This window comes from Fundulus heteroclitus, chromosome 13 (genome assembly GCF_011125445.2).
Source record: "Fundulus heteroclitus isolate FHET01 chromosome 13, MU-UCD_Fhet_4.1, whole genome shotgun sequence".
Taxonomy (NCBI): Eukaryota; Metazoa; Chordata; class Actinopteri; order Cyprinodontiformes; family Fundulidae; genus Fundulus; species Fundulus heteroclitus.
In genome coordinates this window covers 20856893-20881572 of record NC_046373.1, presented here as the reverse complement: position 1 = coordinate 20881572, position 24680 = coordinate 20856893, and the positions used below count along the sequence as shown (strand labels likewise).

General features: G+C 40.3%; 2 protein-coding genes across 2 annotated transcripts; one reads left to right on the top strand and one right to left on the bottom strand.

The window, feature by feature from the left end:
- Window positions 1-280: 280 nt before the first annotated feature.
- Window positions 281-4314, bottom strand: exosc7 (exosome component 7). The gene is made up of 8 exons (XM_012870415.3): window positions 4188-4314; window positions 3995-4096; window positions 3545-3639; window positions 1929-2094; window positions 1187-1257; window positions 946-1069; window positions 710-865; window positions 281-524 (listed from the first exon to the last, which is right to left on the bottom strand). The coding sequence occupies exons 1-8, from the start codon at window positions 4242-4244 to the stop codon at window positions 420-422; spliced, it is 876 nt and encodes a 291-aa protein (XP_012725869.2). The 5' UTR covers window positions 4245-4314; the 3' UTR covers window positions 281-419.
- A 2556-nt stretch (window positions 4315-6870) lies between these two features.
- zdhhc3b (zinc finger DHHC-type palmitoyltransferase 3b) lies at window positions 6871-23540 on the top strand. The gene is made up of 7 exons (XM_036145341.1): window positions 6871-7235; window positions 13864-14195; window positions 15120-15244; window positions 15865-15961; window positions 16051-16132; window positions 18235-18365; window positions 20452-23540. Exons 2-7 carry the CDS (start codon window positions 13893-13895, stop codon window positions 20608-20610), a joined length of 897 nt encoding a protein of 298 aa, XP_036001234.1. The 5' UTR covers window positions 6871-7235; window positions 13864-13892; the 3' UTR covers window positions 20611-23540.
- Window positions 23541-24680: the final 1140 nt, after the last annotated feature.

Below are 24680 nucleotides of genomic sequence, written 5' to 3'. Positions count from 1 at the left end.
ATGGACTGAATTTATATAATACGTTTCTAGCCATACCACCCACTCAAAAGCACTTTATACTAGAGCCACATTCACCTTATTGTACTCATTAACTTGCACATATTCATACACTGATAGATACACATCTATAGCCAGGTTTCTTACACACTGATATGTGACAGAGGGAAACTAGAGTTGAACTCAAAACCTCCTTATTGCATGAAAGCTTCTCTTAACCATTGATCCACAGGCATTTTCCACAAAAGAAGGGCCTTCTATTCAAACAGACATGTCTACTTTGACCTCAGTGGTTAACAAATCAGGCTTCTCTTAACACTTAAACACATTAGTAAAAAGTGCAGCATGTGAAAAGTCTACAAGTATTTTTTTATTAGAAAATGACATATACACGTAAACACAAACAGCATAATGAAGTGGTTTTAACCAAGAAAGCCAACTTTCTGCTTCTTCTTGCCCAGACTCTCCTCCTGCTGCAGAAGCTTCATGAGAGGAGAGTGGAGAGCTTTCCCCACTCGTCTTCCTGCCTGTAGAGAGAAATAAATCATGGCAGGGACGATCTGCTGCAAACTTGGTTTCTAAAGACACTTTTATGCATATTTAAATCAGAACAATGGTTTGTTTTGCTTACTTTGGTAGTTTTTTTTACCCCTTCACAAAAGACAAGTCTGAAGTAGAACAAAAAGCAGGAGTTAGGGATCAGCGTTCTCACCTCTGTCATCTCACAGATGCTCTCTGGGTCCAGGCTTCCTCTCCCCACCTTCCTCGTGCAGGTGATTACACCTTTGTGCGTGACGGAGATGATGAGGCTCGCCACAGAGCAGGCCTTCTCCTGAAGAGTGGCGTCCACCACGTGCCTGTGGCCGATCTGAACCCACAAAGCCAGAGGACATTAATCATTGGCGTGCAGCACGGTTTCTATGGGAACGCATCCGCGGGGGGGCTTACCTTGCACAAAGTCACTATACAGGGAACGTTTTCTACATCGACTCTCATGCAGTCGTAGGGGTCGTCCGAGAGCTCGATCTCTTTCCCTCCCTCGTCATCCGACGATATGTGGACTCTGGGGATTCTGTCAGTGAGGTATCCAGAACATGGTTCATTATTCTTACTCACACTTATTGCTTAGCATGTGAAAAAAATCTGTTTAAATCAAAGCTGACAGGGTAATAAGAAATTACAAACTCACTTTGTGTTGAAGAGAGCAGCCTTGATCGCTATCGAGATGGCGTCGTATAAATTTCCGTCACACTGAAGCAGCTGAGGAGGGAACACAATGTTAAATTTGGTCTGTTTGGAGTTTTCATTATTTTATTTTTTTTTAAAACAGGCCTGGTGGTCACAACCCCTCGATAAAGCAATAGGTCATCTCTTAATTGGATCCACCAACCTACAGGGAGACAGGTGCTATCACAGCCCAGTGGCAGTTAAGGGCGAGGGCGTATCCATGCTGATTTTAGGCATCGTAATGTGGCTTTTAAAACAGGAATGGTCACGTTATTAACACAAAATGAGCCACAGAGGGTGTGTGCAGTTGAGCGTTGCCAACTAGTTACAGCTGCATTAACCTGCACACACAACTGGGGCTCTGGAGCTCCAGGACTTTTCTACTCCCAGGTAGCCCATGAAGAGAAGCTCCAAGTAGGTATGGAGACACTCAACAATAGAGCAAGTGGGATCAGCGATTTCCACACTTTTAAAAGTGGGACAACAAACTATTGTTTAAACTCCCCAATTTTTTTAATTTAAATAAATCTGATCACTCACTGCAGTCGGGGCATATTTAAAAAGTCTCATCATACTTATTCAAGGTTCTTCCTTTTGATGCTAAAATAAAAAATGAAAACTAAGTGGTTGGATTAAACACAGCAAATGAGCTGGATTGTTTCCTCCAAGGTAAATGAGAGGTGAGTTTGGAGGCTGGAACTCACCAACACGTCCACATAAAGCACCCAGCAGTGCTCTCCAGGACTTATGCAGAGGCTCCTCAGATCCAAGCTGTGCTCGTTGTTGAAGACCTTGTAGAGGGTGTTGCTCAGCTCCGTCCCCAGCTCCTCTCCTCCTCTGCCCTCAAACTCTGGGGTTGCATTGGCTGAGCTGATAACCAGAGGAAAAAAAAAAAAAAAAAAAAAACATGGTGGAAAAAAAACAGGACATTTCATCGAGGGCTTTTATTCCTTCTACATTAAATATGACGGAGCTGAGGGGCTTTGAGATTTATGGTTATGTGAAACTCTGCAAACAGTATCTGTAGCCAAAATTGTGAGGCTACTCAACACTGCCCTCTAGTGGTTGGTTTTTAAACATCAGTAGCAGAAAAGTTTGGATCTCTGTGATGGTTTGCTTCAGTGATATTTTTACACGTTACAGGAAACAAAACATTAAGGAGATAACTTTCTGTGCCATATACGTCACTTAAATACTGTCAGCAGTTTCAAATATATAACATTAGGCCATTTGAGCAGTAAATAGTTATAGTACAACAGGCCTTAAAAGAAGAAGAGATGAATGCTCTACACTCTTCCATATTTTATTAAATTATTCAAATGAGATAACTATATCTTAAAGTAAATTTTCAGAATTTTAGGATTTTTCTGTTGTCTGAAATTTATATTACATGTATATATTTCCTAATAATTTAGGCTATAATTGGTGCAGTTCACAACATTAAATACACTGCATAAACTTTTTTTTTGACAGTTTTGAGGATTTTTGTGGTAGACAGCATATTTCATGGTTCCTGGGTGCTTTCTGCATGGAGTTTGCATGTTCTCCCTGTGCATGTGTGGGTTCTCTCCGGGTACTCCGGCTTCCTCCCACAGTCTGAGTCTTAGGTTAATTGGCCTCTGTAAATTCTCCTTAGGTGTGAGTGTGTGCGAGAATGGTTGTTTGTCTCTGTTTGCCCTGCGATAGACTGGCGACCTGTCCAGGGTGTACCCCGCCTCTCACCTATTGACAGCTGGAGATAGGCATCAGCACCCCTCGCAACCCCACAAGGGACAGATGTGTTAGAAAATGGATGGATGGATGGATGGATGGATGGATGGAAAGTTCACACGAAACACAAAAATGGAGGCCTGAGCGACAGATTTACATGTTATCCCTGTGTACAGGTGCAACACAGGAACGATGCAAGGCAACATTTCTAGCTACACAACAGGCACAATTTTGCTGATTACAGAGAAGCCACAGCGACGCGACAACCAATCAGGAACTGGATGTGGCTGTGACGTGGAGTGAAGGACCGCAGCAGAGATTAACCTGTTTTCATTCAACGTGGAAGACAAGCTGATAGTGGCGGTCTGCGGTTGGCCTGAGTTGTATGACTTGACCAATTATTACCACCAAGACAAGTCCAGAAAGGATCAAGCCTGGAGAAGAGTGAGTGAGGAGACTGGAGTGGCAGGGAAGTGAAGATAACATTATACAACTCTATTTTTAGCTTGTCGCCCGCTCTGTGAATTGCTGCAGATATATCAGGCAAGTGACAGCATGCAAAAGCGGCAACTTTGTTGCTGAACACATCTTTAGTCTACACCATACCCACCAATCCACGAAGAATTCAAGGTATCCCTCGCTTGGAATGAGAGGCCTCGGTTTTCCAATCTCAGCCTTTATCCCAACAAGAACCGCAGTGTGGCCCTGAGAGGATGAATGGGAGACAATCTGAGACACACTTACGTATGTGGGGTTTGGACTGTATTATTATCAGGACTGAATTGAACTTAGTGTAACAGGAACTGAATGTGACTGAAAGACTAGACTGGAATCAGTTGGACCTTTTCTATTTAATGTTGGACTGATTAGTTTTCTATTCAATTAGATAATAATTTGACATATAAAGTGCGTTAAAATTACATTTGGGGTAATAGTTTACAGTAAAAATCCATGAAGTTGAATTAATAAAGCGATTATCGCTAACATAGCTTCTGGATGTGTTTTATGATATGCATATATAAGAAATAAGGCATAATGGCGATTGGACAGTTATCTTTACCAGAGTGACTTTAGCAGACCCGTCTGTGTTGGACACCACATCTGTCTCTACTTCCATGTGTCTGTAGTCCTCGCAGCCTCTTCCATCCACCCGTAAATCATCCTGATCAGGACCACAGAAAGCACATCAGTTCCCAGAACAGACCCTTTTAACCTTTCACCTTCCCGGTTCCCGTAGGAGGCCAAACGCTTACCCTTATTCCATGTAGGATGTACACTTTTTCAGCTTCGCTAACTTGTACTGTAGCCATGTTGTGTTTTCACTCTTCTTCTGTGCTCTCTTCTTCTTCTTCGTGGTTGCGATCAAATACGCTCGTCAGCGCCACCCAGTGATACAATTCGCAAACTCTTCTGTGGCATCCGAAATCATTTGGCTCGTTCCACCAAAAATAATCGTTACTTTCTTCTCTGAAACAGCTGTTTGCTTTACGTAATAATTCATTCGTTTTTTTTTTTTAGTTTTGTTTTTTGCGGTTGGTTAGTTCTGTCTAGTAAGTAACTTCTCTGCAGTAGATGGTTTTGTAACCAGGATCATGAGCGTAGTTTCAAAACTATTTGTCTTTTGCTCAGTCCTTTAGAAATTTGAATCATGGGTACAAAATAGTGGATAACCCACGTGATGTTATTTGGTTCCTTCACTTTTCCGTTTAATTACTCATAAATAAACATGTTTTACTGTTTTCCTTCCTTCCTTCCATCCATCCATCCATCCATCCACTTCGCAGTTACCTTTTGCGAACATTCTTCTAATGTTCAACAATCCATTCCTGTTTTTCTTCTGCTAAACATCTAAACTAATCAGTCTCTGTCTCAAGCAGAGGAGTTAACGTATACTGGAGTCTTGTTCACAAGATGGTCGGATGGAACGGGAGATGGACAGGCAAATTGGGGTTTCTTCTGCAGTAATTCAGGCATTGCTCTGGTCAGGGGTGTCATATAGGGGGGTAAAAGTTAAGACAATTTGAAGGGCCCCTTTTGGGGTGATTTTGATTTTTTTTTTTTTTTTTGTCACTGGGCCCAAAATTCCTGGCGGCACCCTTGCCTCTGGTCCATTGTGAAGAAGAAAGAACTGAGCCAAAAAGCAAAGCTCTCGATTTACTGATCCATCTACGTTTCGACTTTCCTCTGTGGTCACGAGGGATGGATCATGACCAAAAGAAGGAGATCCTGGATACCAGTGGTTGGAATGAGCTTCCTCCACAGAGTGGTCGGGCTCAGATGTGGTGGGAAGCTGTTTTATCTGGAGGAAGCTCAAAGAAGAGCTGTTGCTTCTCAGAATAAAAATAAAGAATCAGTTTAGGGAGTTTGCACATCTGATCAGTACGACGGAGTATTAGGGCCACACATGAAGGGACATTTTTTTTTTGCCATGACGAGATTCAACTCGACATGTCGACTTTAAAGTCGCCATGTCGACATTAAACTCAACATTTCGAGAATCTCAAATTCAGAACTGCGAACCCGGGTAAGCATCACTAGGGAAAGACGTTACGTTATTGGTAGGCCACCGCTTCCAGTGATGATTGTACAGTTGCAGCACGGCAAAGACTACCTTCACACTTAATTAAAACGCAGAGACTGCAGCTGTGGAGCGCGGTTGCTCTTTTCTCCAAACTTTGGAATGTCGAGATTAAAGTCGATATATCAACTTTATTCTCGAAAGGGCGAGTTTAATGTCGACATGGCGACTTTAAAGTCGACGTCGACATTAAACTCGCCACGATATATCAACTTTATTCTCGAAATGGCGAGTTTAATGTCGACATGGCGACTTTAAAGTCGACATGTCGAGTTTAATCTCGTCATGGCAAAAATATTTTTTCTCTTCATGTGTGGCCCTAATACTCCGTCGTAGATCAGAGTGTCCCATGGGCACATCCCATTGGGGGTTTTCTGAGCATGTCTCATTGGGAGAAGACACAGAACTCGCAGGACATATTATATCCCGTGTGACTTGGGAATGCCTTGGGATGCTCCAGAATGAGCTGGAGGATGGTGCTGAGGAGAGAGATGTCTGGGTTTCTCCCCTGGAAAGCTCAATCTCAGATAAGCAGAAGACAATGGATGGATGGATGGATGGATGGATGGATGGATGGATGGATGGATGGATGAATAAACATTGAGGGAATATTCATTAGTAGTTACACCCATTTTAAAGCTACTTTTAATCCATACAGTAATTGTTGTGAACTCCCTCACTCTCTTCACAGCAGTTGTTATTGTCAAAGGTGGAGTACAATCACTTTTTAGGTTCCCACCCCCCATTTCCTGTTATTACAGGATATTTTATTTGAAACTGATTTTTGTATTTACTCATTGAAATAATAAAAAAAAAATATATATAAAAAAGTTAAAAAGCAACAAAAAACAACTGGACTTTTTAAGTTTGAAGACGTTTCGCTTCCTATCCAGAAAGCTTTCTCAATTCAAAATGTCTGGAGTAGTGTGGAGTTTCAAGCTTCACAGCTTGTTTTTAAACTTTTTTGGAATGACTATGACCTGGTTGACTGCGAATCTTCACCAGCTCATTGAAATAACTTCATTAAGTGAAACTGGTAGAGGTAAGTGTGACAAAAAGGCAAAAGCAGATGAAATCCACAAGGGGGCAAATACTTTTTTTCCCCCACAGCTCTGTATGTAATGTTAAAAATATACATTAAGGGAACATGAAAAGTTGCACTTTTCATGTTCCCTTAATTGCCAACTTTGGATTGCCAACTACGGATGGCAATCCAGCTGGTTTCTCCCTGTTTAAAAAAAATAATTTCTATAATTTAGGCTATAAAATAAATAGGTTAAATATTGTCTTGATTTTATTGGTCAACTGGAGCCTTCACTGAAAGTGTGACAGCAGCCTGGCAGACCAAGCTCAGGGCATACACGCCCTTTCTCTGCCCGAGAGGGCAGGAGACTTCCTGGTTGGATGGATCCGATTTGTTGTCTTCCTGTTTCCGCAGAGCTCTCTGGATATTACCGAGTAGGGAAGCACCGGGGCGAAATCGGGTTTTAACAGCGTGTTACTTTTCTGTATAGAGATAACAACTTAACAAACAGCAGTGTGGAGCAGAGGCGGCAGTGAGGGCGGCAGCCTTTAGCAACAGCTGTGCGGGCGGCAGACGCGTTAGCTCGGACTGAGCTAGCAAAACGCCGACCCCGGGTTGGCGTCTTTTCATTCTCCGAAAAAGCTTGAAACTAGCAGAGAGCCACAAGAAAGGAATAAAGGAAGCCGGGGAAACCAAGAGGTGAGTTTTTTTAGCCAGTAAAAAGAAAAGTATTGGGGGAAAAAACATGCCAGTGGAGCCCGTTTCCAGCTAAAATGCTGGAAAACCAAGACTCCATGCTCTGTTCCAGCTGCCAGAGTTAACTTCCTGGTTGAAGTTTTAGCCTTAAATCTTCCTGAAAACAGAAGGATTCTCAAGGTGTGACATTGTTAATTTAGCTATGTCACCCAAACAAATAGTTTAGCAGAAAAAAAACGTTTTTAAGGTTTATATCGTATTTAATTTTACTTACATAATTCTTCTTCTTGAATCAATAGCTGGATATTATACGAGGGCTGAAGAGTTTGTCCTCGTCTGGAAAAGTATGGGATTTGATTTTAGGATTCTTTTTTTCAGGTCCCATTAACAAAAAAAAATGTCATATCTCTTTTTGTAAAAATTTAATTCAGCCATCTTTCTATTTCTTCTTCCATCTGTTTCTCAATCCGGACATCCATCCCTTCACACTGTGTTAAATGCACAAATTCATGCAAAAGTATTTATATTTCATATGCCTTTTTTCTAAAAGTTTAGGTCACCATCCATCCTGACATCTACATTGTTTTGCCAAAGAATTCCCACACTTGCCTTGACTCGCATATGAATTTAAGTGACGTCCCATTCCTAATCCATAGGGGTTCGATATGACGTCGGTCCACCCTTTGCTGCTAGAACAGCTTCAACTCTTCTGGGAAGGCTGTCCACAAGGTTTAGGAGTGTGTTTATGGGAAGTTTTGGACCATTTGTCCAGAAGTGCATCTGTGAGGTCACATACTGATGTTGGACGAGGAGGCCTGGCTCTCAGTCTACACTCTAATTCACCCTAAAGATGTTCTGTTGGGTTTAGGACTCTGTGCAGGCCAGTCAAGTTCATCCACACCAGACTCTGCCATCCATGTCTTTATGGCTTTAGATCACTGTTTCAACGCTTTGCATTGCATTTGTTGATGTATGGCTTGGATGCAGCTGCTCGACCATGGAAACCCATTCCATAAAGCTCTCTGTGCTGTTCTCGAGCTAATCTAAATGCCACATGAAGTTTGGAGGTGTGTAGTGATTGACTCTGCAGAAAGTTGCTTTCCTCTTCGCACTATGCGCTTCAGCATCGTCTGACCCCGCATGACTGGCATCCAATCACAGTTCCACGCTGGAATTCAATGAGTTCCTGAGAGCGACCCGTTCTTTCACTAATGTTTGTAAAAACAGTCTGCATGCCAAGGTGCTTGATTTTATGCACCTGTGGCCATGGAAGTGTTTGGAACGCCTGATTCCAATAATCTGGATGGGTGAGCAAATACTTTTGGCAATATATCCATCCTTCTATTTATACTACCATCCATCAATTAATTCTACCATTTATTCGTCTATACTATCATCAGCCACACTTCCTACCGTCCATCTCCTCATACCACTGTCTATATCCTCTTCCATCCAGGCATCTGTTCATTAGGGCAGGGTGATATATTGAGATTTTTTAAAATGAGACTATATTGTTTATATGAAGATGGTCTATGTTGTGTTTTAATTGTACTTTTAGGTATTCCAGTTAGGGCTGGACAATTAAACACATTTGCAACATAATCGCAATTGCATTACACAAATTTCACAAAACAATTTCCAAAGTGCAGAGGTCAGCAATAATTAATAGATCAGATGTGTCCTTTAGCCTTTAGAGTTTATATAATCTTACTTTTTTTGACCAGAAACTTTCAGGAATCTCATCATAGCACTAAGTACCTGTCAAACTGTTTAATACATAGACTTGTTTGTTGGTTGCACTTTATGTTCAACAAGGACTGATGTTCAACTCAACAAGCTGTTCTCTTGAATAATAATAGTCTGATTAATACATTTTTTTTCTCAATTTCTTGTTGTAAATAGTCCTTGTTTACAAACATCTTTAACATTTTTGTTGCTCGTGATTAATGTAGAAAAAAGTGATTGTGGTTGAAATAAATCGCAATTTGATTTTTGGCAAAGTCACAGAGCCCTAATTCCAGTTTATTTTTCCGCTTTTTCTCACATCCATCAAAAAATATTACCATATTAGTTTTTGGTCCATATCGCCCCCCCCAGCCCTACTGTTCATCCATCCATTCATCTCTTCATACGACCATCCACCCGTTTGTCTCGGCATCCATCCAGCCATCTGTGTTTTTTTGTTTGTCCATCCAAACATTTGTCCGTTCACACTGTACTGATGCAGCGATCCATGTAAGAAATAGTCCTGGCCTTGAGTTAATTTACTGTACATTACCTGAACTTTTATTTTACTCCACTCATGAGCCAATTCTCCCTGATGCTACATTTACTCTACTAATCAAGTGGACAATAGCCATGAAACAGAGGGATTGGATTTGGACATGTTAAGTGTCCAACAGGCATCTCCAGCACCAAGATGGACATTTAGTTTACGTCATGTAGTTTCTTATTTTCTGGTGATTTTTTGCCTGCTTTAGAAAATGCCCTTTCTCAGGGTTACAGATGAAAGGGGGCAGCAATTCAGCAGCCAGTTTATATAAGTTGGGCTGAACATTTTCTGCCCCTTCCAGCACTCTGCAGTCTTCCAGTGTTTGCTTCATTTGGTAGGTTTGGACCTCCACTGTTGCGTCCGCAGTGACATTTTGAGTCCTTGTCGGCAGTACTGTGGTGTCCAAATGCTGCTACAGTTTGCTACCTAAGACAAACAGACTGTAAGTGACTAAATACAAGTAATTATAATGTATTTATGTACTGTGAGTCACAGAGTGAGAAGCTTCTGATGATGATGAGTTTGGTAAAACAGCAGCACACTCTGGAGCGAGCCTTTTCTCAGCGACTGCCGCTTTGTTAGGGCTAAACAAGCCGATCTTTTTAAACCTCAGGAAGAGCAGTGGCGCCAGTTACATTATGCTCATTGACTGCAAAGTACATAGCTTCTCCATTAGCTGTCTCCTCAGAGTCTCGCCCTCCGGAGTTAGGATAACTCCCATGTCCTCGTCCTCCAGTGAGCGGTGCAGCATTGATAATAGATGAATGGCTTTTTGAGCCTGAGCATTGGGGATGCGCTGTTCCAGGTTCGGTCCGCCGCCTGACTTGGCTTCGGTGAAGGCCGGCCCATATGCTCCTGCACCTCTGTCAGCCTCTCCTTTAAAATTAGGCAACAAAAAAAAAAAAACAGTCGATTCAAGGGTCCCTGCAGCAGCAACTTAAAACGAAAGGGTTCCATTTAGACCAGGGGTGTCAAACTCATTTTGGTTTAGGGGCCGCATTCAGCTTAATCTGATCTCAAGAGGGCCACACGAGTTAACTCACTGCAAGATTAAATAGAACTAATTAAAGTGGACTTGTTGTTGATTTTTATATTAAATGAATTTCACTTTTACACAATATATTATGAATAACCTCAGCGTTTTTAACAAAGTATGTGCAATTTCAACAATACTTTTGCTCAGTTAAACATTTACTGCATAAGAACTGATCACAGTGATTGTACAATGTTGAAAAACATTTATTCACATTTTTTGGAACTTAAAAACACTGTCCTGCATGACAAAATACATCAAACAGATAAAAATGAAGAAATGATTTAAAATCAATTTTTCACATCTGAAGCTCAGTGCTAGCATCTGCTGATTAAAACACAGCGCCCACCATCTTCCTACTGTGTTTCTGGATGTCAGACAGCACAGTGTTTTGATCAAAAGCTCTTTTGTTTAGTAGTAAATTTAAAGTTTTTGCCACAGTTTGTTACACCCAGACGCAGCCCCCATGTATTTACTGCGTCATCAGTCACAGAGCAAGTAACTTTGTAATTCCTTACTCTACTCTGACACAAGTTACATGTGTCAAATGTTCAGCAGCATGCATATCGAGGAAAGGCAACATCCCTAATGCAGAAAAATTTAAAGAAGTTCTTGCATCTTTAAAATGCCACGTCACTGCTAGATACCCATCTGTTGGTAGAGATCCACATATCTGATGTCAAACTGCCTGCAGATGCCTTCGTCGCAATAGCTTCGGTTTTCTCCTTGGATTCCTTAAATCTTTGCTCCACCACAGCTTAATATAAAGTAAAGTATAAAGCAGTGTACCACACGACTGTATATGTGTGTGCTGTTTGTTTTTGCATAACTAAAATGACTCGCCTGAGCTTGCTCCACCTCGGTTAGTCTCCTTGTTTTAATGCAGGGCTCTATAACGCCTCAGCATAGATGAGCCGTTATTATTTTATCCAAGTTCTTTTGAGCCCAATAGACTCATCATCTTTTTAAAACACCAGAAATGAGAATGCAAGAGCTGCTGTGTTTTTTTTTTAATGATATTATGTTAGTGATTTTATTATTATTAGTGCTGATTTATTGCCCTGTGCCTACCTTAGTAGGTGAGATGAGATCAGAATGTTTCTAGACAGGGAGAATCTCATCTTTCTCGCTGGCCCCAACGGGGAAACAAAGACCAACAAAGATGCTAACATAAATTGCCAATACAGTCCCAAGACAACCCAATATTGAAGAGCTTTGGTGTCACGCGTAAACTGGCAACCCGGTTCCTGACTCAGTCACCTGGTTTGACCGCTTCACGAGGCTTCGAACGACACCGCATGCGTCATCAACACAAGGCGCGATACGTGCTTCACAGAAAACCTTCCTGGACGCGTCCAAGCCTCGATACAGAAGGATGCATCACCAGCCTTATGAAATATTTAAATTTTGTAATTGTATTTTGGGTTTTCATTAGTAGTAAGACCTAATCATCAAAATGAATGGAAATTAACACTTTAAATGTATGCAAGTAACCAATATGATGAGTGACTTTTCTACATTTTTGATTCGTTTAGTGAAATAAATCAACTTTTCGTTCAAATTATTTAGACACTGAGGTGAATAATTTCATCCATCTACCTGCAGACATGCGTTCAGTTTCTTATGCGTTCGCTGATGTCGAATGTCCACAGAATCCATCGGTTGTGCTGGAACAGCCGAACACCCCCAGCGATAAATAAAACATGCCGCATGTCTCCAGTAAAAACAGTGATTTGCTGACTGTTTAGGAAGACGTGGACCTGCTGGCTCAGTCCACAAAACCATTGCATTCAGTTGCCAGATGAGGTTAAAGGGAAACCATGTGAGGACGTTAAGGAGCGGTTTGTCTCTGTGGAGTTCACATGTCTGGGTTTAACACCGCCTGTCCTCATTAGGTGCCGTCATCTCACCGCTCTGTCACCACGTGTTTTAGCCACGGGCCGTCAAACATGCCCATAAATGAATGATGAGTATCCGAATACATTGCGAGCAGCTTTCCATGACTCTGGAATCCTTACAGGGGCAAACAGGCTGTGGTCCTTTTGACTTTTGTTCTCTCAGCTCCACAAGTGGGACGAGTTTCAGTTTCTGTGAGGTCGTCCTGCATTGTTGAAGCAACCTTTCACTGGGAGAACTCGCCAGACCCGGTCGATTGACGAGAAATCATTAACTTTAGTGATGGTTATGGACGCTTCCTGGTTGCGCAATCAGTTTCAGGGCCTCTCTCATTGTTTTAAAGGCTGTTTTTTTTTTTTTTGTGTCGATCTTAGGTTTATGATAAGAAAAACTTTGAGATGGTAATCTGAAAGGAAATTATTTATATTCTCCAAAAAGAAGTCATTGCTTGCCTGGTAAATCAACACATGCAACCAACAACTGGGTACTTTTTCTCACAATCTTCCAATTATTGAGCAAGATGCTTCCAAACTTGGCTAGAAACAAGACAGCAGTCATTTCTCTCTCTGGCATTTCATTTAAAGGCAAATGGTGCTTTTGGCGAGGAAAAAAAATACAGGTTTGTAAAGAAATTAGTAGATTTAGCCAGTGAGTGGACTCTTGGCAAGTCGCTTGTCCAACAAGTTAATCCCACATTTTGTCTCATTCTGCTTTCATTTTGTACCTGTTTATTTATTGTGGTTAGTTAAGGGGTTTAACAAATACTAGATGTTAAAAGAACTAACAAAAATACTTCAGTATGAAATTTAATTAAATGTATTTGTACATTAATCCAAAGATTTTATACATCACCCTTTTCCTAGTGATTTTGTTTCGGATCCCCATATTTCTCCATCCATCTTCTCTTCATCCATCTATCCACCAACCCATCCATCTATCTGTTTTTGTCTTTCCATCCATCTGTATGTGTTTATTCATCTGTTTGTCCTGCATCTATCCAACCGTTTGTCTATCCATTCATCTCTTCTTGCATCCATTCGTTCGTTCATCCCTTCGCCAGTTCGTCTGTCCATCCATCCTTCTCATTGGTGTGTCCATCCTTTTGTCTTTCCATCAAATGTTCTATCCCTCCACCTGTCCACCAGTCTGTCTTGTTTTTGCAGGTTGTAGATTTAAAACCTGGCGACGGTAGAAGTATGCCACAATCTCACAGTGAATGTTTGTTTGCATAAAAACTACAGAGGACTTTGCTTTTCAGGGTTCCTCAGTTTTCCTGTGAAAATGTCTTCGGCCTAAACCCAGATTTGCAGACGGTTGATGGTTAAAATACTTGTATGCTTCTCCTTATGTTTAGATTTCACCTGATTGCCCCTTTCCTTTTCTGCCTCCCCGTGTCCTTCCTCCCCCTCCTCCATCTGTCTCCTTTGCAGTATGAGATCGGAGCCACGGGGGCTGTAGGATGAAGAGCCCGGCGCACCGCACTAGAGACATCGAGCGGCAAGCCGGATACCTGAAGCCCGAGCATTGCGCCCCCCCTCCTCCCCGCGGCAGCTCAGGCACCATGTGGTTTATCCGCGACGGCTGCGGCATCGCCTGCGGCATCATCACCTGGTTCCTGGTCTTCTACGCAGAGTTCGTGGTGGTGTTCGTCCTGCTCCTGCCAGCCAAAAGCGTGGCCTACAGCCTCTTTAACGGGGTGCTCTTTAACGGCCTCGCCTTCCTCGCCCTCGCCTCGCACGCCAAGGCGATGTGCACAGACCCGGTCAGTCCCAATAATTTAAACCCATAAAACACTCATTCCTATAATAGACATGTGTTCAATTTCTTATTATATTTTTTAGTGTATTTATTTAGAAATCAGTATTATCTGTTAAATGAAATGTGCAAACCTCTAAATTCTACCATTTTATTGTTACTCCCAGGCTTTGGGCCGGACCTGCCTCTAATTTATAAATGTTCTGTGATATTTGTAGTTTGCTGGGGGAGAGAGAGAGAGTACAGTTTCTATTAGGGAAATAGACACAATTATTTTTAGATTTCCTTGGAGTAAATTGGTCATTGTATATGAAGGATAAAATGTAGATAAATGAGTCCTAAATTTAACTCACAGTTCAGCAAAGGCCAAATTCTGATACCAGAGGGACTGATACCAAAGCCCTTGGACTCTGATACAAACTTTTGAATCTCCATCTTTTTAATTTTTTGCACACTATGAGAAAGGAAAAAAATGCTTGTTTTGCTTGTTTGTCTTTTATGTGTACTCTTAGCCGGTGTAGAAAAAAAAATAAATTTCCCCACGGTAACACGCGGCGACAATAAAGAATCTTTGAAATTCTTTTCAAAACTCATAAACACCGGGACAGAAAAGTAACCTTTCTTTACTGTTGGGGTGGAACCTCTGGCAGCCTACCTTTTTAAAATGACATAATAAGTGCCCTAAAGGCCATATTTTCAGAATGTATATCTAATCTATGCAGAAATAGCTTGTTTTGGTTAATTTGGCTGTGCAACCTCAAAGGAGGTTCATAGTGAAAATCTTTTCCCGATGGGGAAAATCTGTTCGCTATGAATTGTGAAACACTCCCCCCTCCTCTTTATATTTGTTTATATTTACAAATGAGCAACTGTGACAGATGATTTAGCTAAATAGCTTTTTTTATTCCGTCTTTACTCTCCTTTCTCGCAGGGAGCTGTGCCCAAAGGGAACGCAACCAAAGAATTCATCGAAAGTCTGCAGCTCAAACCGGGACAGGTGGTGTACAAGTGTCCAAAGTGCTGCAGCATCAAGCCGGACCGAGCTCACCACTGCAGGTAGATTTAAACGCCACATTTCAAGCTGCTTAGCTTTACTGCTAGTGTCCCCCTGGGATCGCTTGTCCTGCAGCTTGTTTGTCACCCTTCCCCTGTGTGTGTTTCCTTCACTGTTTTTTTTTTTTTTTTTAAGGCTGCTTGTGCAACATTTCCCTGCAGACTCACACTTAATGGTGGGAATTCCCTGTGTGGCTGCTCGGGTGTTTCTCTGGGATGTCCTGGCAGTAAAAGTGCAAAAACACCAGAGAGTTAATTGAAATTATAAAGTCAGGAAGTCAAAGTGTTTCACAGCCAAAAATGGGAGTAAATAGATGTCATTATTGTGGCTATTTTCTTTTAGGAAATACACAATCTTCTATTGATATTAGGCTCTAAGCGGTCGCTTTTGTAAAAAAAATTAATAAAATAACAGGTGAAAAAAGTAATATTTCAGCTTTTGCATGTGAGACATCAGGAGTTGTTACATAAATAGCAACTCCACAGCTGCTGGCAACACCTGTGGAAGAATTACATTGTTTCTGTTTCCTTACTTGATTTGTGTTTGTATTTATTGTAAATGGGCTCTACATTCAGAATGGTGCATTTCATAACCTCATCGACTTTTATCCATGCCTCCGCAGTGTGTGTAAACGCTGCATCAAAAAGATGGACCACCACTGTCCCTGGGTGAACAACTGTGTCGGAGAGAACAACCAGAAATACTTTGTGCTCTTTACAGTAAGTAAAAAGAGAGAGAGGGGAAAAAACAAAAACAAGAATTTACTGATCCTGTTAACCTCAGTCACATTAAACCTGTCTGTTTTCAGATGTACATTGCACTAATATCCTTCCACGCATTACTCATGGCTGCCTTCCACTTTGTTTTCTGCTTTGAAGAAGACTGGGCAAGTAAGTATCTGATTATATTAATGTGAAAGCAATCCCCCTTCTGTGATTTATTGCCTCTGTCAACATTCTGCTAATGAGCTTATTTTATAATTTTATGTGGTGGTTTCCAGTTTCTACCCGGGAAGCCTGAAGCTCATGTTATTTAACTACCATCCAATTATATTCACTTATGCTTTAAGATGAGGCTGACTGTTTTTGGATTGCTGTGTTTATTATGTTGAAAGTAAATTTGTGAGACTGGAGAAACATCACATCGAGCAAAAGCCTAGGAAAAAAAGGTGCAAAAAGACTTAAAGTTAAGTAATCTATTACTGCAAACAGCATAATCTTACAATAACAAATTTGTAAAAATCAGGGCTGGGCAATATATCAAGATTTGTAGCAGATTTGTTTTTAATTTTTTAACGTGCAGTTGCTTATTTGGGCTTGTTTTTTCTCTAACAGAACCCCTCCTCTTGTCAATCGCACTGTGCAACAAAAACTAGACCTTGCGCTGTTGTTGCTTTTTCCAGACAGCGAGAGCCGTCTGTCCCCATACTTAATACGTTTGCATTTACACAGTATAGAACCAGGCTGTATTACTGTGAGGGGGTTGCTTACTGGGCTTGTTTTCCAATAGGGTGTTGCTGTTCCAGGGCTCAGGGTTTTCTAAACAGTCCAATGCAGCCTCCATTCTTCACCAAACGCGTATAAAAATGCATCAGGAAACAAAACAAAACATCTAATCACGTATCGGATCCGACCCATTTCTGCCCAAATCCCAGAGATGCCTATAGTAGGCAGTTTGCGGGGGAATTTTTACTTTACAAATTACTTACATGGCGCATTTGCACAGGATTAAAAAACACAGACAATCTACGTAACTATTACAATTTAATGTGGTCCATAGGTAAAACTAATCGTGTGCGAATACGGCTTATGTTGCGTTATAATTAAACTTTTATGTAATCCATTAGGTTATTTTTCAGCCGTTTCTAATTTTATCTACAGCTGTTTGTTTAAAAAAATAAAAATAAACCTGCCTGTGAGAGATTTGGGATAAAGCTTTGATTCAGAGATGGCTTTTATAATTACTTTATGATAAGAAAAACATAGAGATAAATATTGTACGTCGGCATTCAGCTTAAAAATATCGAGGTAATTTTTTGGTCCATATCACCACAGCCCTACCTACCATTTTTAATTTGGGTGCATTTATTCTGTGGTTCAAAAAAAGAAATGTTAGGAAGCAATTTATTTTTGAATAAAATCACAGCTGCCACAAAAACCTTTTGAGAAAAGAACAAAATGTTTGTCATAACCCAGCAAAGATGAGCATCCTCTGTCCATCCGTTAATCACACGTGGAGTCAGTCATATCAGAAAACAAGCCGGTAATGCAGGACGACAGAAGAGTCGTACGTCGTGGTCGCCAGCTCTCTCCATACCGTTGTTTTCAGAACATCTTACTCTTCTTGTTGGAAATGATTCCTGGATCTCATTTACTCTGCTGGCTGGCTGGCTGGCTGGTCATGTAAACCATATACCATCAGCACTTCACTCCCCTGACCTGTGAAGCCGGTTTGCCCCTATTCAAGTCAGCTGATGTGGGCCTGTGACTAACCCCCACCCACCCTCACCCTCGGATTGTTGCATCAGTCGTTTTACAAAACACGTGAAGATGGCAAAAAAGGCGCCTAAGTCCCGCCTTTAAGTGTGTGAAAGAAGTTGCTGATTCTCTTTAGGTCACCCTACAAGAATTGGGTCTGAGGAACGGGTAGAAAAATGATTTGATGACACTTTCCACCTTAAATGTCGCGCATGTATCCTGTGTGTTGATGGGAATCACCAGTTATGCAACTGAGATTGTTCTGCTAACCTAGGAAGCTATAAGCTCTTAAGCAACAGTAGGAACTATTATCTGTAAATTGGAAATGAACCTTTCAAGTAAACTAGATGGGGACATATAGTACCTAAATGTCATGCCTAAATGTAATGTTTTGAGGGTTTCAGGTTAAACAAAGAAAGAAATGTTTCTTTTAAAGTGTATAACTAGCCAATTTTACCGTTATGATGAGATGTGTCTCTGGCTTTAAGGTAACAGAAACCCTTATTTCCTCTCAGAGTGCAGCAACTTTTCACCACCAGCAACAGTCATCCTCCTCATCCTCCTCTGCTTTGAGGGTCTGCTCTTCCTGATCTTCACTGCAGTCATGTTTGGGACTCAGGTCCACTCCATCTGTACCGATGAGACGGTGAGTTACCTCATCCATCCACATCAATCAGCCCGACCAAAAACAGAATTATAAAAATGAAGGAGTTTGAGGTGCAGCTGGGTCGTTTCTTTAAACGTGAAAGTGGTATCGCTTTATGTCATAAGGATTAACTGTCAGGGCTTCAAAACTCTAGCCATGTTTACTGTAAAATGTCTTTGTTGTAGCTTTACCCAAAAACTACAGTATATTCACATATCAAGAGTGATTGTACTTTTTGTAAAAAAAAGAAAAGAAAAAATAGCAGACAGGTGTTTCCATCATAAGTAAGTTGATGATTATTTTTTTTTCTTTCTTGTAACTAACTGGGAGAAAGTTACAGAAAGTTGAGCTCTTTTAATCAGTTTGTTTTCAGATATTTTAACATTTATTTCATTATTGAAAGTGTGTGTAAGTTTGAGGTGCCGACTTGGTATTTCTGCTAATAAAAAAGAAAAGGTGGGAAACAGGTGAGCTGAAATACTTTATTTTCTTTCTATCTCACCCTTCATGGTTGATCGTGGTATTAAAAAAAGTGGCGTGCCGGAGAGGCAAAGCTTTGATGTTGACAAGTCCTTCTATGTTTTATTCTCACCATGAGATGTAGATCATGACCGAAACAAGAGGATCCTGGATTTGAGTGACTGAAATGAGTCAAACTCAGAGTCAGAAAGAAGCTGCAGAGTTTCATCATATGAAGGGAGCTCAGAGTCAAGGCACCCCTCCTCTGTATTGAGGAGACTGGTTCTGGTGTCTGATCACGATTCCTCCTGGACACCTCCTGTCGGCAACAGTGAAATGGATTGGCACACAAAAGGATGGATTAAATGGAGGGAATAAAAGCTCAGTGGGAAAATTTTGTTTTCTTGCAATCTGAAAGTTGTTGGTTCCATTCCAGCTCTCTCATGCCTCATATCGACGTGCTCCAGGGCACATAAACCCAGGTTTTCTTCTAATCGGCACATCGGCGTACGAATGTGTGGACATTTGTGAGTGACGTTGGTTGAATCTGGCTCTAATGTAAAGTGCTTCGATTGGTGAGTACGGCTAGAAAAGTGTAGTGTAAATTCAGTCCACTTACCATTTAAACGTCAGGGAGGGAGAGAGGTATGGAGAGATTAGTACACTGAAAAAGGCATAAGCGATGGATGATTAGGGCGTGGATCGATGGCTACATCAAATCAAAATAATGAATGGATGAAATGGCGAAGGCATTGAAAAGATGGATGCATTAAATGGCTCTGATGGGCGCATTGAAAGGAGCAATAGGTGCTTGGGACAGATGAATACAGTGGATGATGTGTTGAATGGATTAAATGGGTTTGTGCTGTTAATGCCAGGCTTCATTTTAAACAGTTGGACCCGATACATGCAAGTGAAATAAATGTTTTTAGGGAACCCAACATATTTGTTGTTGAGTGTCAGTCTACATACATTTCGGAGAACACTCTTTTGTTCCACTTTGAGGCTTCCGGTAAGGAAGTGGGATCAGACCCTGCAAATGCTGCTGGGGTGGTGAGCTCCTTGCATTATGTGGGGAGATAAGGAAAGATGGCAGATTTGTTTGGAAACTGGTTTCATTGGTGTGAAAATAACCCCAGTCAAGTCTTTTTTTCTCTCAGCACTGACTCGCTCTGATTGCAGTTCTTCTCGTTTGTTGCCTCGTCTCGTACGTAGAGCCGTTGGTTATCTTGAGCTGCACCTGCGTGGGCAGTGACGTAGACTCCGTTTGACTCCTTCAGCTTATTTTTCATTTTTAAAATTTCCCAAAGACTTTAGCTCCGTGGAAATGAATTAATCCCACTTCCAGCTCTCTCCAAGGTTGACTACAGTACATTTTCTGCTCTAACCACCCACAAGCATGACTCAGCGCTATAATATTCACTACAAAGATCATCTGTCTTAGTCAATTTCAGGGTAATGGAGCCTGCAGTTCAGTGTGTTTATCTGCAAATGCTCAGTATGAGTCACCTACGCCCCATGGGAGGAAGACAAAAGGAACTGAAACACGATTAATTTCCCTGCTGGTTTTTTTAAATTTTATTTTTTGCATGTTAAAATTAAATAGTTTTTTTTTCCACCTCTGCAGGGCATCGAGCAGCTAAAGAAGGAGGAGAGAAGATGGGCCAAAAAGTCCAAATGGATGAACCTAAAGGTGGTGTTCGGCCACCCCTTCTCTATAGCCTGGCTCAGCCCGTTTGCGAAGCCGGACCACGGCAAGGCCGACATGTACCAGTACATTGTGTGAAAGCTGGAAACTGAAAGCACCCGTGATCTGGACATGAACTCATTTTAGGCGACTCGTTTTCTCTCCTTTCTGAATTATGGGGATTTTTTTTTTTTTTTTTTTTTTGAAGTTTGGATATTCTCCGGTGTTTTGTTGTGAACTCTCAGTTTCTTTCATGTTAACTTTGTTTTTACTGTTTCCCTCTTGGTGCTGAATGAGATTATTGAGATTTATAGGCATGAAGAAGCTGCACCGTGAACAAGAACCAGCTGAAAGATGGGAACCAACCTGGCGTTAGAAAAAATGCCCCCAGAAGACTGAGCTCTGTTGTCTGCAGTATGTCGGATCATTTCCTTCTTTCTTAGATTCAAATCGTGTGAACTGATGACCAGCATGACCCAGGTATGGAGATGGACTCCTGGATTTGTCTTCCTGTAAATAATCTCACAATCCTCTCTCTTAATTTGCTGTTTTAGTGTCTTTGCGATAATCTACTCCTGAATGCTGCAGATGATTTGCCTTAGAACGCTCCCCTTAGCAAGCGGCACATCTGATGTTCCTATTTATTGCCTTAATGCGACACTGCGGGTGGTCACTGGTTTACATTATTTTTGAAGGGAGAAAGTAGCCTTATTCAGAGGCTGGATTTGTTCAGGAATGTCTTTTTAAGAGGAAGTTTGATGCATGTTTTCCCATTTTGTTCCCTACAGAAAACTCCACCTCCTTTTTAGAATGCCATAAAAGTAGAACAAATCACATATGATTATATGAAGATTTTGGTTTATTTTTATTTGTAAAACATGCAAGCAATCTTCTTAAAGCGGAAGCAATAACCCAACATTTGTTGGTTTGAGTTATAATCCTTCATATCACAGCACGGTTTGATTCTCCCACACGTCAAGCACTGAAGTGATGCTATTTTTTTATGAGCAGCATCCTCCAGATTTATTGGCACACCCAGTGAAGATGCATCTGTAAAATAAATTTGTCTTCCCACTGTAGCTGAATATCCCACTAAACGGTTTCCTTTAGTTTCTAACAAACAGCTTCTGAGATTTTTTTTGTTTTTTTGTTTTTTAACCTCTCAGCACTATCTTCCCCTGTTGTGTGAAAAAAGTTGTTTTAAATTTTCTAATCATTGCTCTGACTATAGATAATATGTGCAAGTTTATAAGTTTGAACAAATTTGCCTTTTATTTAAACGGCACATTCTCTTGTCTGTCACATTTTTAAAAGAAACATGACTAATTGATAAAGACATTCTGTTGCTGGTAGTATTTCATAGATTTTTCTAGGATTCTCTTTACCCACTGAATAAATAAATGTACTCAAACTAAAGTTTTTAATATATATATATATATATATATATATATATATATATATATATATATATATATATATATATATATATATATATATATATATATATATATATATATATATATATATATTAAAACTCTTTACAAACCTTTACATGGGCTGCCAATAAATGTAGAGGGTGCTACAGCTCTGCAAAAAAAAAAACTTTTAGCAGTTATAGATATGTTTGGGTAAAATTAAGTTTTGCATGTGATTGCTTGTTTTATTTTGCTTATTGCCTCCATGGTGTTGGAGCTTTAGATACAGTTAGAGAGAAAAAGCGTCTTTAAATAGCTGAAAAGATTCCCAGCTGTAAAGCTCCTGGTAGACATCCAAAATCAGAGGTGAGGTAAATCTGTTCTTGGCACTTAGCAATAAAATCCCGTTTGTATTTAGTCCAACATGTTCAGAGGAAATCTTGAATTAAGAAGGTTTTTTTTTCCCCACCCAAGACTGAAAGAAGCGCAACCTGCATAAAAATACTCAAAAATACCGACTTGTCTTGCATCAACGTGTCATATCTCACTACTTTTAGGACATTCTAACATTAGTACGGGTCCAACATGATGCGTTGGAGATGAACATTACCATGATCAGGCGTGGATGTCACCGGTTCTGTGTGGAAACGGATCTTATGATTTGTGAATCCACGCAATAAAAATGCTGATATTTGTTGAAACGAAAGTTAAACTACATGTCTTTTCCAATCAGACGTATGAATAAGTTGAATAAGTCTTGAGTATCGTTGCTTACAAAAACAAGAAAAGCAATAGTGGAGTTTATTTGTAGCACCTGTAACATTTTTAAATGAGGTATTTTGTAGATTTTAGTCTTTGCAACAATGTTGACTTCACTTGTTCAGATGGCAGATTAAACCAGCATCCTTTTATGATCCGCTTGGCCTCTTCAAACCCCTCACCAGCTGTTGTGGAGAATGCAGTTTGTCATTGTAGTTGGTCGTTAGCCTGAATGAAACCAAAAAGTGAAATCTTACAGGTTCAAATGTTGAGTCACATTTAGATGAGTTAAGGCCTGAAAGAACAGAAAGGCTTGCTTTGAGTGTCAAGGGACGATAATGTGGAGAGGAAAATGAACACTTTGGAGTATTTAACACTAAAAATGCCTTTGCCTGTGTGTTTTTAAGCCTTACTGTATTTAAAGACATCTAAATGCACATAAAAGGAAATCTATGAGTGTACATGTTGCCAAATTGAGTCTTGAGACTCTGACTTAAATATTTCAAGATTAAAAGGTTGTGACTGTCATATAAAGGCGTTTAAATTGTTTTTATTTTTATAATTGTCACATTATATTGGAGATATTACAAGTTTACAGGTTTTCTCTTTTTTTTTTTTTCCTCCAAACTCCTCTGTATGTTTCTCTGTTTTCAGGTTTTAATTTTGCTTTCTTTGTGGTTTTCTTGTTGACTGTGATGTTTTAAAGGGGAAAGTCAATAAAACAAACTTCAAATGATATAAGATCTATTTCTGTAATGGAAAATGTATTTAAACTGTTTTGTTTTAGGGTTCAGTATGAAAAAAAAACACATTAAGTTACAGTATTGCTGAATAGTCATTAAAGAATTAATCCCTTATTGCCTGAACTTAATTACTTTTACTTTACTTAAACAACAGGTTTTGCCTTCGAGCAGATCCTGACTTGGGACACTTGTACAAAAACTCTTTGTTTTCAGAACAGTAATACTCTGAAAATCCTGCACACACCATGGAATATGGTGGAAGGAGCACAAGACTATGGAGATACATATTCTCTCTCAGCAGGGTCAGGTGACCTGCTCAGAGCTTAGGAGAAGATGGCTCGCACAAAGTACAGAAGAATACTTGTAGGAACGCTGTAAAAGACTGGGCCAAAGGTTCGCTTCCAGCAGCACAACAACCGTAAATAATCAGCCTGAGGGAAATGAAGGGATTTAGATCTAAGCTTATTCATAGGCCATTAAAAGAGACATACTTTTTAATGCCTTCCTTTTCATAATTGAATCATTTAGATGTGATATCAATCTATGTATCCATCATCTATATGCTACATATACATGCATATACATACTATATATGCATATACATACTAATACTCTGAAAATCCCATACACACCATGGAATATGGTGGCAGGAGCACAATACTATGTATATATCTTTATATAGAGATATATTTATCTATCGAGAGATAGATTGATAGATATAAGTGGAACTGCAATGCTTTTTAGAGGTCCTCGTTACTTTACCTCAGGTGTGTCTTAGAGCAACTCATTTTGGTGCCGTCTCTTTAAATGCAAAAGAGGCACTTTACACCCCGCTTCCTCTCCAGGCTGCAGAGCGTCCACTCCACCTCGATCGGTCATTTTTGTTGTATGCTGGGGGAAGGTGAAATGAACAACCGGATATTTACACTTACTCACTTGTAGCCCTGGCATCTCTGAGCTTGGACTATAAAATCACAGCAAAAAATAAAAATGGTGGATTCACAAAATTGGTTAGCTGGAGGTCCCTGACCTTGTTTAGCATCGCTGCAGCAAATACTGTGATGCAATTGTAAAAAAAAAAAAAAAAAAAACATAATAGAGAACAGAGAAAACTTAACAAATCAAAAAATATGTCCCAAACAGAATATTAAGGTGTCTTTGCAGAACCTGGAGAGAATAAATTCTAACTTTCTGCACTCCAAGAGACTCCAAGTACACAGCAAAATGTATTTAAGGACTGAAAAGACAAAGT